At 37.4% G+C, this 13,131-nt stretch overlaps 1 protein-coding gene across 3 annotated transcripts in view; it reads left to right on the forward strand.

Annotated features, from left to right (window-relative positions):
- Window positions 1-13,131, forward strand: part of CBLB (Cbl proto-oncogene B) — a 77,308-nt gene that overhangs the window by 51,743 nt on the left and 12,434 nt on the right. For all 3 annotated transcript variants that reach the window (XM_053454986.1, XM_053454988.1, XM_053454987.1), the window contains exons 13-15: window positions 8,548-8,688; window positions 9,296-9,378; window positions 9,486-9,617. In XM_053454986.1, coding sequence (XP_053310961.1) covers window positions 8,548-8,688; window positions 9,296-9,378; window positions 9,486-9,617 — 356 coding nt within the window. The remainder of the gene's footprint in view (window positions 1-8,547; window positions 8,689-9,295; window positions 9,379-9,485; window positions 9,618-13,131) is intronic.

A 13,131-nucleotide genomic window follows, 5' to 3' on the forward strand; every position in this document is an offset into this window, starting at 1 on the left:
AGTTCACAAGCAGTAAAAGGAGAAAATAAGGAACTTATATAAACCGTATCGCTGGCCATCTGGCACACCAAGAAAATGTATGGTGAGCCAGTGGCCAATAGAGCCACATAGTTACCCATACTGCTGCTCTAGTGGCAGATCAGGCCCTGCAGTGTGCGGTGGCATGCTGCAAGCATATAAAAATTTAACAAGCAACCAGCCACGCATGCATCACTTGGTGGCAGCTGGCCCTTAAGTGCCAGGGCCACTTAGTCATCCCCAGTCCAGACCTGTATCAATGGATACAAGGATAGATTTAATGTAATGATGCACATTCAATTCTATAGAAAGGCAGTCATGTTTGTATTGTCACTTGTATTTGTTTCCTTTATCTCCTTGTGCTAATAACGTTCAAGTTTACAAACCTTGCATAAAGGTTGATGGCAAATACAAGCTATGTGTCCCATCTGGTCTGTCTATATCATGTTAGCAACATTCTAGTAGTTTACAGCTAACTACTCCGCTTTCACTAACAAGTTTTAATTAGGATTAGGCGTGATGTAATTAAAAGGTTCACAAAACCTCACACAGATAATTACTTTAAGAAAAAGTTTAGTGTAAATGTTAATTATTTTTCACTTTCTTTCAATGTCCAAATATTGATTCTCTTCCCACTCACTGATTCACACAAATCCTGTACATTTTCAATATACTCTGCCAGGTTGTATTATTTATGTTTATGAAAACCTATTCCATACGGTTTGTATCTGGTTTTCATAGTCATTTGGGATTTTATGTGCTGATTTTAATAAAATGTGTGATTACTTTATTCTAGCTCCTTTTCCATGAAGCTTATATTTTCTCTCCATTCCTTATTATATAAGCCAGCATGGCTCCTATACCTGATATATATCAGCAGAGGATACATTCTGTGCCAAGTACACGTGAAGTGTTATTTATGCCTAGAGAGAATAAATGCTGTATTCTTTAGCAATATATCAAGAATATTACTTTTTATAGTTCACATGCATGCAAATGGAGCACAGATCTGGGTGTTGAAAAATCAGAGCATAATAAGAAGGTATTAAGCATAATGAAATCCCACATTGTTTTACCTTAAAAGCTGCAAATACAATTTAGTTGTGTATTGTTTTTCCAAAGATTATATTCAAAAGGTTTGATGTAAACATTTAGCAAGGTTCTATGTAGTGTTATTAGTAAATCTGGATGATATAAATATATCGCCTTGAACCCAACCTTTGTGTCTAATGTTCCTTTCCTTTGTGCTTTTACGCCCCCCTGAATAAGGTTCTTTGGAACTTTAGTTCAAAGATGTACCAATATCATAAGCCATGAACAGCCTGTTAACCTGTAATATAATTAATCAATATAAAGATAAGACTCATAATAACAACATAATCGTTGCTTCATAAACAAGTTAAAAACCTGCTTACATTTTATTGTTGCATTTGTATTTTTTTCTTTTAAGAGCCACAGCGTACTCTTCACTTCAGTATTGTAGTTCGCTACAGTTGATTTGAATGTAAAATAAGATTACTGTAAAGTAATCTTTAGTAAATATTGTGTGTTTTGTGGAATGCAGGATTCATTGTTTAAGTATTTTATACCCTGACTGCATCATTCTTGAATTTTTGCTATGAACAAATTGTTGCATTCTTTAACCCCTTCATGACAAAGCTCACATCGGCTCATGTATCGGCTCACAATGCATTGTCCTTAAGGGGTTAAGCAGATGTGTAAAGCTTTTTTGCCTGGCTTCTAGATCCAAACCAAATTTGTCGAACCCCTGATTTAAAATGTAATAATTTAGCACCTATTGAATGACTGGTATTGTGCTATTTTTATTGCATGGTAACTTTGGATGGAATCACACATAGATCATTATTTTATTGTTCTGTCATAACAATAGTACAGTTGTGGCATAATTAGACGTCTGTGTCCGCGTAGGAACAGACTAGTTTTCTGCCTGCTGGGCTGAAAATCATTTGTTAAGAATTCTTACTTTAGAAAAGAATGTTTAAGATCATAGTATTGGACTAGCAATCTCTTCCATTGCGGCTCTGGTATTATCTGCTGTGTCGACTAGAGTCCTATTGTGAGAATAAAAATAATGTAGCTGTTTTTTTTTACTCACGTGCAGGATCAGTCATACCATACCTGCTTAGAGGAAAAAGTTAGACGAAGGAAAGAGTGTCACCTTTCATGCATAATCCCCATTGTTAAGAAGTAATTTTAATCATGTATCCGTATTCACCAGGAATCAATTTAACGAGTGTTGGCTGAGCTTGTGTTCTTTAACGTCAAATCACAAATTTATATAATTGCTCCCATAATGTTTTATGCTTCTGTGTAGAAGCTTAAGAGAGACCATGGCATAGAGTTGTCTAAGCTGTGTTTAGCTTGAGGTTTACACAATTGGCCTTCTTTTCAGCTACATCGTGTGTGTGTGTGTGTGTGTATGTGTGTGCGCACTAGGTGTTGGAAAATCTGGTACCTTTTGAAGCTCTTGGGGTAGGATGAGGATCTTGGGGTAGGGTCGTGAGGCAGAATAGAAAAGTAGAAGTCCAATGAGGGTTTAAAACGACATTGTGTGGCAGATCCTGCAGATGTGGGTAATTAAAGCGCTTTCCTATAGTCAAAACCTGAAAAAGTAAGTGGGCAATAGAGGCAGTCAAGACAGAAGATGAGATAAAAGGGCTGTATTGTTACTGCATGGTTGTCTTAACAGATAAGCTCTTTATTTACCTGCTGGGTTTTTAGAATAAAGGAACAAAACCACGTTAATTAGATATGGTTTCCTTTAAAATTATAAAAGTAAATAATTACAGAAATCCATATACTCTTACTTGGATTACTTATGAATGTGTTGGAATAAAATAATTTAATGAGAGAGAATGACTCAGGGAACTAATACATGTGCAATGTGTCGCCTATTGTATAATGAAAAATAGAATGTTGGGTAATTTTGTATTAGCCGGATTTAACAGCATAAAAATGGGATGCATTCAGAAATATTCTTTGCAGTTCTCATTGTATACTGTCCACTTATTTTATTCTCAATACATTCAGGAAAAGTGAGGTAACCTCAGTATATTTATGGAGGGCTTTTAGCTAATTAACCTTTTGTGAGTAGAATTAAATTGGCGAAACGGTGGTTACGGATATATTTGCAATAAGTGCAATACAGACGTTAATAACCAGCACATAACAGAATAAACAAATGTATTAGGATAAGAGAGAATTTACAACCAGATTCATATTCAACTTTAATGTTAATATACTTAATTGTGTTTGTTTTTCTATTGTGTTAGCCCAATTTTCTAGAAATATTTTTCTTTGTAAAGTAATGTTTTCCTTGCATGAATAGATTTCCCTAATTAAAATAGCCTCATGTGCAAAATCCCAAGCATTATGGGAAAGCATGCCCTCTAGTGGAAATATAGGAATTTACCATCCGCAATGTCAATTGTACTTTAAGTACAACATTGAGTCTATTTGGCACAATAGCTCTGAGCAAGCTCAAGCAAACAAAAACTGTGCCAGTTTCTTCTTACATTTCTCTTTTAATATAATTACAGCCCTGAACACAATCTTTTTATTATTTCTGTAGTTATGCTATGCAGCTGTCTGACACCAGTTTAAGGAATCCTAAGGCGGTAATGCAGAACTAAAAGTAACTATGCCAACCTGTATACATTTTTAATATGAAAAACCCTTATGGCATGTTTTTATCTTTTTTATTTTCATATATTCTAATATGCGTATGTTTAAGTAATAATATAACACAGGGTAACTTGCCTGTGTTTAAGGTATTGGTTATGCATTTTTGTAAAATTACAGTGGCAAATATAATACACACGCATTGCTTTATGCATTAATAATCCTGTTTTGATTCATCAAATGAATTACCCATTGTATTGTGCTGTGGAATATATTTGCCACTATATAAAATAATAATAAATTGATCAAATTGAATGATTCTGATGCCAGTTAAGGGGCTTTGTATGACTCTCTATTAAACATTGCCTAAAGAGCCTCAAAGATTGTCCATGTTTAATACCATGTATCTGCAAAGTTTTTATCATATTTCAGACTTATTTCTAAGCGGAATAAAATGCATATTTATGCACAAATATGTATATTGTAGGAACTATTTTATAGTATTTTAGTGTGACTCTTAACATCTACCAAGAAAAAGGAGAAATATGTTACTATAATTTGAGTTGTCTTTTATTTATGATTAGAACATGGAGATGATAGTGGTGTCTTAGAGCAGTATCCAGGACTATTGGGATTATCAAAGAGTGCAGAGCATGGATCTTTACTGAAATAGAAACCATGTTTAGTGTTTCTGGTCATCATACTTTGTTTTCTGTGGAAACGCACATCTGGACATTGGGGTAGCACCATATAAACTCATTAACTGCTGACTGAACTAATATTAGTTGAAATTTAAAGCAGCCCATTTGGCATGCAAAGGTATTATGGAACAATACGATTTTACCATAAATCTAATTTCTTGTGCTCTGAGCATGTCTAGTTAGAAAGAGTGTAACTGCTTACAGGAGCCCTAGGCATACATATTAATTTTACTATATTAGAACTTATGTACTTGCCTGATGTAATTCTTTAGGTTTGCTTTTGAGTGGTGGGCGTTGGAAGCATTGTTCCGGTGTAGTGAACAAAGTTGCAGGATTACATTTCCAACCCATGGATATCCATGATTAACATAGTTTATCTCCCTATAGTAACAGGATGTTTCCTTTATGGTTGTTAAGAAGAAAATGATTTAGACCTGTATTCATTAACAATGTTTTCATGTAAAAATTGTTCAGATGGCATATTTCTTGAGACAGTGCTTGTGTCTTCTGACCTGACCTTTGCATGTAGCAAACAGGGAAAAGAAAAAATTTCGGTGCGCTAAGCTAGTCTCAGGCTCAAATAATACAAATGTATAATACGAGGCCTACCAAACAGGTGTAAGCATGCTGCAAAAACATTGGCTGTACAATGTATACAAGAAACAAAAACTGTCTGCGCTTCTTACCCTAATAAAGTTGGCAACAAATATATAAACATAATATAAATGAGAGGTTTTGGTTATATGAATTGGCCAAAGCATAATTAAGCTCACCCGCCACGTCAAGGCTTTGCATGTAGCCCCAGACTTTTTTCACTCATGTATATTAATCCCAACTAAACTCACTACTTGTGTGTGTGAAGTCTAGGTGCTACCAGAGCCACCACAAATACTGATAAAGTCCTTTCCAACTGAAATAATATGTATATTTTTCATGATTCATTGATGAAATAAGTTCAAAAATAATACCTGCCTTACAATGCTTAAAGATGTTTGGATGTTTGCTAGAACACTAGAATGACTTATGAATTTGGTGAGCATTTTTTGGACGAAATTGTGGCCGATAATCAAAGAAACGGATAACAAAAATGAGTGTTGTAATAATCCATGAATTTCTGTTGTGTTAATCAAATCTTAACCATCCGTGAAGTTAAATCCAAGTGAAACAACACTGCAATTTTCTTGTTTCCAGGTAGCAACAGAGAATCTGTAGGCAATCAGTCCCTTATGTATTTGGATTATATTACTGAAAGTGGGCAGTTTACTGCTTTAATCCCCAGGCACAGAACCATCTAATTGTACATTCTACAAGTCTAACTTGTTAGCATTGTAAATGCAATGAACTTTGTTGGATATAACATTTAATTGCAACTTTCAAATTTAGTTGTACTGCAGAATTAAGTTGGTGCTTTACAAATATATAGCAGACCACCCAATAGTCATCTTTTCACTCTACAAATTTAACAGGCTTAGACTTATGGGCACTCTGTCCTTCGCCAATGAGTTTTGGTTGGGCTCAGCAGTAATAGAGTATTCACATAAAAAATTTCAAACAATATCTTTTAATTTTTTTAAGTCCTGTTTACAAGATTGTTCTGGGTTTTTTTTTTAATTTGCCCAGTGGAATTGCTAATGTTCCTACGATTGAAAATGCCAGAATCCATTCTAGAATGATTTTATCAAACACAGTCTGTTAGCTTAAATATTTCAACCATTTATTTAAAAACCCAAGGAAAAAAAGTAATACTGGTTACATAAAAATTTTCTTTTTACGTGTGTGTGTATATGTATGTATATATATATATATATGTGTATGTATATATTTAAGTTAGTGTGTATTATATACGTGTGTGTGTGTGTGTGTGTGTGTGTGTGTATATATATATATATATATATATATATATATATATATATATATATACCGTATTGGCTCGAATATAGGCCGCACTTTTTTCCCCCACTTTAAGTTTTTAAAGTGGGGGTGCGGCCTATATTCGGGCTCTAGCGCCCGACGCCCGGGACATGCAGTCCCGGGCGCCGGGCAGGCAGCGGGGTTAAGATACAGATCCCCCGCAGCGGTGCAGGGGACCTGCATCCTTCTCCCCGATACGCTCAGACAGCCTCCCCTGCCAGCACTTCCCACGGGGGGGGGGGTGCCGGCACGGGAGTTTATCTAAGCGTTTTACCTCTGCCCACCCCCGACTTACCGGAGCAGACTCCCGGGTGTCTTGCGGGGCCGGCGGGAGACATTTACGCAATACGCGCATGCAACTTCCGGTACCGGAAGTTGCATACGCGTATTGCGTAGATGTCCCTCGCCGGCCCCGCAAGACACCCGGGAGTCTGCTCCGGTAAGTCGAGGAGGGGGGGGCAGAGGAGGACAGCGGCAGCGTATCGCGGGGAGGGAGGACAGCGGCAGCGTATCGCGGGGAGGGAGGACAGCGGCAGCGTATCGCGGGGAGGGAGGACAGCGGCAGCGTATCTCGGGGGGGGGGGAGACAGAGTGGCAGCATGTTTTTTTTGGTGCTTTTTTAAAGAAAAAAAACTTTTTCTTTAAAAAAGCACCAAACTTTTAGGGTGCGGCCTATATACGGGGGCGGCCTATATCCGAGCCAATACGGTATATATATATATATATATATATATATATATATATATATATATATATATATATATATATATATATATATATATATATATATATATATATATATATATATATATATATATATATATATATATATATATATATATATACATATATATATATATATACATATATATATATATATACATATATATATATACATACATATACATATATATATACATATATATATATACATACATATATATATATATACATATATATATATACATACATATATATATATACATACACATATATATATATATATATATATATATACATATATATATATATATATATATATATATACATATATATATATATATACATATATATATATATACATATATATAAAATTGCACGCATTTAATATATCCTTTCTAATGTGTTATGTCATCGTTTTGTGTCAGTTAAGGAAGACCAGTTATAGTAGTTTTGCTTCTGTTAGTCTCAAAATAGCCTTGCTGGTGAACCAATTTCTTTTGGAGCCTATACACTGTATTTGTAAGAGGTATACCGGTGTTTCATCATTCAGAAGGGATATTCTGTCTTTTGTGTGTGTGTTTTAAATCTTGCTCTTAACAACGTTGCCTGTCTGATACTGTTTGCCCATTATTGATTGGCTTTCCCTGATTTGTCTTTTTGTTTGTTTTTGTTAGGTAACGTTTATTTTTTCTTCTTTTTCAAAACCTTTTTATTAAAAAAGGACATGGCCTGATGTAATATTGTTAAATCCTACCAAGCAAGATGAAACCATAGTATTATGTCCTTTTCCGAAACTTTAATTCCAGCCTAGAGAATAGTGTGTTTTATTTAAGGAAAAAGGGTTTGAGAACTAAATATGTTTATACCTCTTCAAACTGCTTGATACTTAGAACTTGGATTCTATATTTTTTTGTGTAATGGAAGAAATATATGAGGATGTTGAAGTATCTTTTTTACATGATGATTTCCAACTAGGTATTGAAGTATACCAAGATATGGGTTAGATGGAAGGTGCACAAACTGCAAAATTCTTAAAATTATTCCTCTTATTCTACATATTTACTGGAGCATAGAGCTGTGCAGCTACGCAAGCAGTTCAGATCCCAGAGGACCCAGCTAGAAAAGTAACCTAGGGAGGTCCGTGTAGAGAATTTGGGCAGATCTGATTCTTTTCAGAATATGAAGTACTAGGAAACGGAATAGAGTTGTATAGATATCAAGGTCTTCAATGATGATGGGCCCCTAGGACAACCTACATGTAGCTAACTACAGTACAGCAGTTGATGAAACACTGGCCCTGATCATAGGAGTAGACAAGCTGTTTGGTACATTTGCCATTTTTAACCAGCCAGGGTTAGTATACGCTGTATCCATCAACAATTAATGATATAGTAGAACACCTATACTTTCATTTTGGGTTGGATTCTTTGTAGGTTTCTATAAAAAGAACTGTATTCGTTTTTATGTGATATTTATTGATTTAAAGTATGTTCTTTGGATTCTAGGAACACTTTTTTAATAACTTTTTAAAAATGAAACTGTGTGCTTGCAGGTGTCCTTTGTTACATTCTCTGTCCGATAAAGTGAGAAATTCCTTAGAGGACGATGAAGGTGAATATAAAATTCCTTCCTCTCACCCTGTATCTTCACGCCCACTACCGCTGCACTGTCACAGTGTCAAACCTTTTTCTAGGTAAGCTGTTACCTGAATCTTCTCATATATTTGGAATGTCATCTTGCTCATTGTTTGAAGAAAATAGTCATTTTACACCACAATTTAACACTTACTGACGTTTAATCTAAATGCCAAACTTTCCCGTTTTTGAACTTTACCGATGCCTCTACTTTTGAAGCACCACTATTTCTATGGCTGTACAACTAATATAGCACCGTTATAGGATTTGGGGATTGTAAAAAAAATATGATTTATGTACATCATACTGATATTCTTGAATATTTGCCTACTTATGACAGAGTATGAAACACTTACTTGCCTCTTCCTTGTGGGTTGAAGAATAATGCTCATTTGCAGGCAGATGGTCACATACTTGCTTTTGGCAAATGGCCAAGCCAACTGGGCACTTGCCGTATTTGTCATATGGCCGCTCCAAGGCCATGAATACAATTTTCCATCTTTGGTAACATTGGGGCATAATATTGATAAACTAGTTTTGCCACTCTAGAAGGGCTGGGATAATTATAAATAATTATCTATTTTGTCATGTAAAATGACATGACCTTTAACCTATGACAAAATGTATTTATTTATTTTTATCATGGTTTCTTTCTCTGTGCCCTAGATTGTGCGAGAATGGACCGTGTTTAACCAATGGGACACACAATGGCGCATCTGAAATGAAACATTTTAAACCTCCAGACCATGGTATGAACTTTATCGTCTCACTTTTCATTTACGGTATCGGATGCATAACCTACTATCCTAATCACCAGTGGTTACATGCATCCAACTTGTTTTGTTGTAATACTTAGGTGATGTCCTGGCCACAAGTTCTGTACCAGTTCCTTTACCTCCAGCACGGCCTTCATCTAGAGAAAACCAGCCACATGGTTCTTCTCTCATCAGGACACCCTCCGATTATGATCTTCTGGTTCCCCATCCAGGTGCAGATATAGACATTTATCGTTTTTAGTTTAATTCTTATAGATGGCACAAACATGAAGCACAGCCCTTATTGTTATTTCTAGTAGGTCTAATTCAACTGGTAATGAGTCAACACATGGTGCAGAGTTCAATCAGTACATGAGAAATTCTTTAGCAACTTAGTATCTATATAATTGATTATATCATTAGTTTATTATTGATTACCATTTCTTTGAAAATTTGCCCTCACAAAAGAATTATACAGTATCTCACAAAAGTGAGTACACCCCTCACACTGTTGCAAGTATTTTATTATATCTTTTCATGTGACAGCACTGAAGAAATGACGCTCTGCTACAATGTAAAGTAGTGAGTGTACAGCCTGTATAACAGTGTAAATGTGCTGTCCCCTCAAAATAACTCAACTCACAGCCATTAATGTCTAAACCCTGGCAACTAAAGTGAGTACACCCCTAAGTGGAAATGTCCAAATTGGGCCCAATTAGCCATTTTCCCGCCCTAGTGTCTTGTGACTCGTTAGTGTTACAAGGTGTCAGGTGTGAATGGGGAGCAGGTGTGTTAAATTTTGGTGTAATCACTCTCACTCTCTCTCATACTGGTCACTGGAAGTTCAACATGGCACCTCATGGCAAATAATTCTCTGAGGATCTGTACACTCACTACTTTACATTGCAGCAGAGTGTCATTTCTTCAGTGTTGTCACATGAAAATATATAATAAAATATTTACAAAAATGTGAGGGGTGTACTCACTTTTGTGAAATACTGTATGTGGATAAATGGTATATTAAGAGCTACTTCTTTGCATCTCAGAATTAGTGTTACTTGTTCACTCAGTAGGAACAGCAACAAAAATGTAACTTTCAATAGAATCTACATGGTAATATTCGCATATATTAAGATTAAGTTTAATAATATTTGCCATAGTCCATCATAGTCATGTGAAGGATGCATACATCATCTCCCACATGGTGCTTATGACTTTGACTACCATTTATCCTGTCTTCCTCTTTATGGGTATCGAGCCCCCTGTGGCTGAGCTTCAGGGACTTCTTGCTTGTCTTCTGAAGCTCCCAGAAACTGTGCCAGATTTAGTCCATGCAGATGTCAAAACCTGATATGTCTGCAAAAACGAAGATGTGTTGATCTTTTAAAAATAGACTCTAGCTACATCGAGTGCTATATAAATGCATGCTGGTTAATGAGGAACATAAACTTACAATGGTTCAGCGTGCTTGTCCTATTTTACAGATTTGGCTGCTTATTCAGCCTTTTCCTGGAAACTTGTTAGGCTTGTTGGTATTTTCTTTTTTTCCAATAATGTTCTATAATTCCAGTTTTGGAATATACTGCCAGTTTGTGCTTTCATATATAATAAATGTGTGCATATAATGTATACGATACATTTATTTGTGTGTGCGAAGCAGACAGTTGCTTTTGCCAAATGGGTGTCAGACGCTATATTGGCTTACAGGACTCTGAACATTTGCTTTAGGCAGCCTTTTATGTGTGAGATTCTGCTTCCCCCTTTTTTCGAACCACAGGTATTTGTATCTGATGGTTCCGAGGGACGTAGCCCGTTGGTGAAGTACAGATTTGATTTATATTTGACTTTTTTTTTAAATTTTTTGTGAAGCTTCATGTAATTTTAATAGGTTACAGTTTATACTCCTTTTGGAAAAAAATACTATTAAGGTAATGTTTTAATTTTTAAATTTGAATATTAGTGAGACTGACCCATTTTATTATTTTACAGTCTTTCGTGGTAATTCACTTTCAGGCACTCGCACCAGTTGGGGCTTCTTGCATATAAACCGGCATAGACCACAACATTTAATGGGGCAGTCTGGTGCAACTGTAGTGTATATGCCATATGGATCATACAGTTTATCTACTGAGTGTATAAAATTTTATAATTTGTAATTTCTATCTCTGTGTATGATATATTCTACAGTGGATATAAAAAGTCTACACACCCCTGTTAAAATGCCAGATTCTTGTGATGTTAAAAAATGAGACAAAGATAAATCATGTCAGAACTTGTTCCACCTTTAATGTGACCTATACCGTGCACAATTCACGGTATAACAAAATTGCAAAACAAACTGAACTCTTTGAGGGGGGAAAAAAAACCTCACAATAACTTGGTTATATAAGTATGCACACCCTTAAACTAATACCGTATTGGCTCGGATATAGGCCGCCCCCGTATATAGGCCGCACCCTAAAAGTTTGGTGCTTTTTTAAAGAAAAAGTCTTTTTCTTTAAAAAAGCACCAAAAAAAAACATGCTGCCACTCTGTCCCCCCCCGAGATATGCTGCGACTGTCCTCCTCCCCCCCGAGATATGCTGCCACTGTCCTCCTCCTCCCCCCCGAGATATGCTGCCACTGTCCTTCCCCCCCCGAGATATGCTGCCACTGTCCTCCTCCCCCCGAGATATGCTGCCACTGTCCCCCCCCCGAGATATGCTGCCACTGCCCCCCCCACGAGATATGCTGCCACTGTCCTCCTCTGCCCCCCCCCGACTTACCGGAGCAGACTCCCGGGTGTCTTGCGGGGCCGGCGGGGGACATCTACGCAATACGGCACTGGAAGTTGTATACGCGTATTGCGTAGATGTCCCCCGCCGGCCCCGCAAGACACCCGGGATTCTGCTCCGGTAAGTCGTGGGTGGACAGAGGTAAAACGCATCGTGCGGACAGTCCGCACGATGCGCTTAGACAACCTCCCGTGCCGGCACCCCTCCCCGTGGGAAGTGCTGGCAGGGGAGGCTGTCTGAGCGTATCAGACAGTAGGATGCAGGTCCCCTGCACCGCTGCGGGGGATCTGTATCCTAACCCCGCTGCCTGCCCGGCGCCCGGGACTGCATGTCCCGGGCATCGGGCGCTAGACCCCGAATATAGGCCGCACCCCCACTTTAAAGACTTAAAGTGGGGGGAAAAAGTGTGGCCTATATTCGAGCCAATACGGTACTTTGTTGAAGCACCTTTTGATTTTGATTTTATTACAGCAATCAGTCATTTTGGGTAGGAGTCTGTCAATATATACCCACTTCTTTTGCAAAAGCGCTTCAAATCTGTCCGATTACGAGGACATCTCCTGTGCGTAGCCCTCTTCAGATCACCCCACAGATGTTCAGTTGGATTCAGGTCTGGGCTCTGGCTGGGCCATTCCAAAACGTTAATCTTCTTCTGGTGAAGCCATGCTTTTGTGGATTTGGATGTTTGCGTTGGTAGTCGTGCTGAAAGGTGAACTTCCTCTTCAGCTTCCTAACAGACGCTTGAAGGTTTTGTGCTAAAATTGTTTGGTATTTGGAACTGTTCGCAATTACCTCCACGCTGACTAAGGCCCTGGTTCCAGCTGAAGAAAAACAGCCCCAAAGCATGATGCTGCCACCACCATGCTTTTCTGTGGGTATGGTGTTCTTTAGGTGATGTGCAGTGTTGTTTTTTTGCTCCAAACATACCTTTTGGAATTATGGCCAAAAAGTTCAACCTTGGTTTCATCAGACC

The sequence above is a fragment of the Spea bombifrons genome, chromosome 2 (genome assembly GCF_027358695.1).
Source record: "Spea bombifrons isolate aSpeBom1 chromosome 2, aSpeBom1.2.pri, whole genome shotgun sequence".
NCBI lineage: Eukaryota > Metazoa > Chordata > Amphibia > Anura > Pelobatidae > Spea > Spea bombifrons.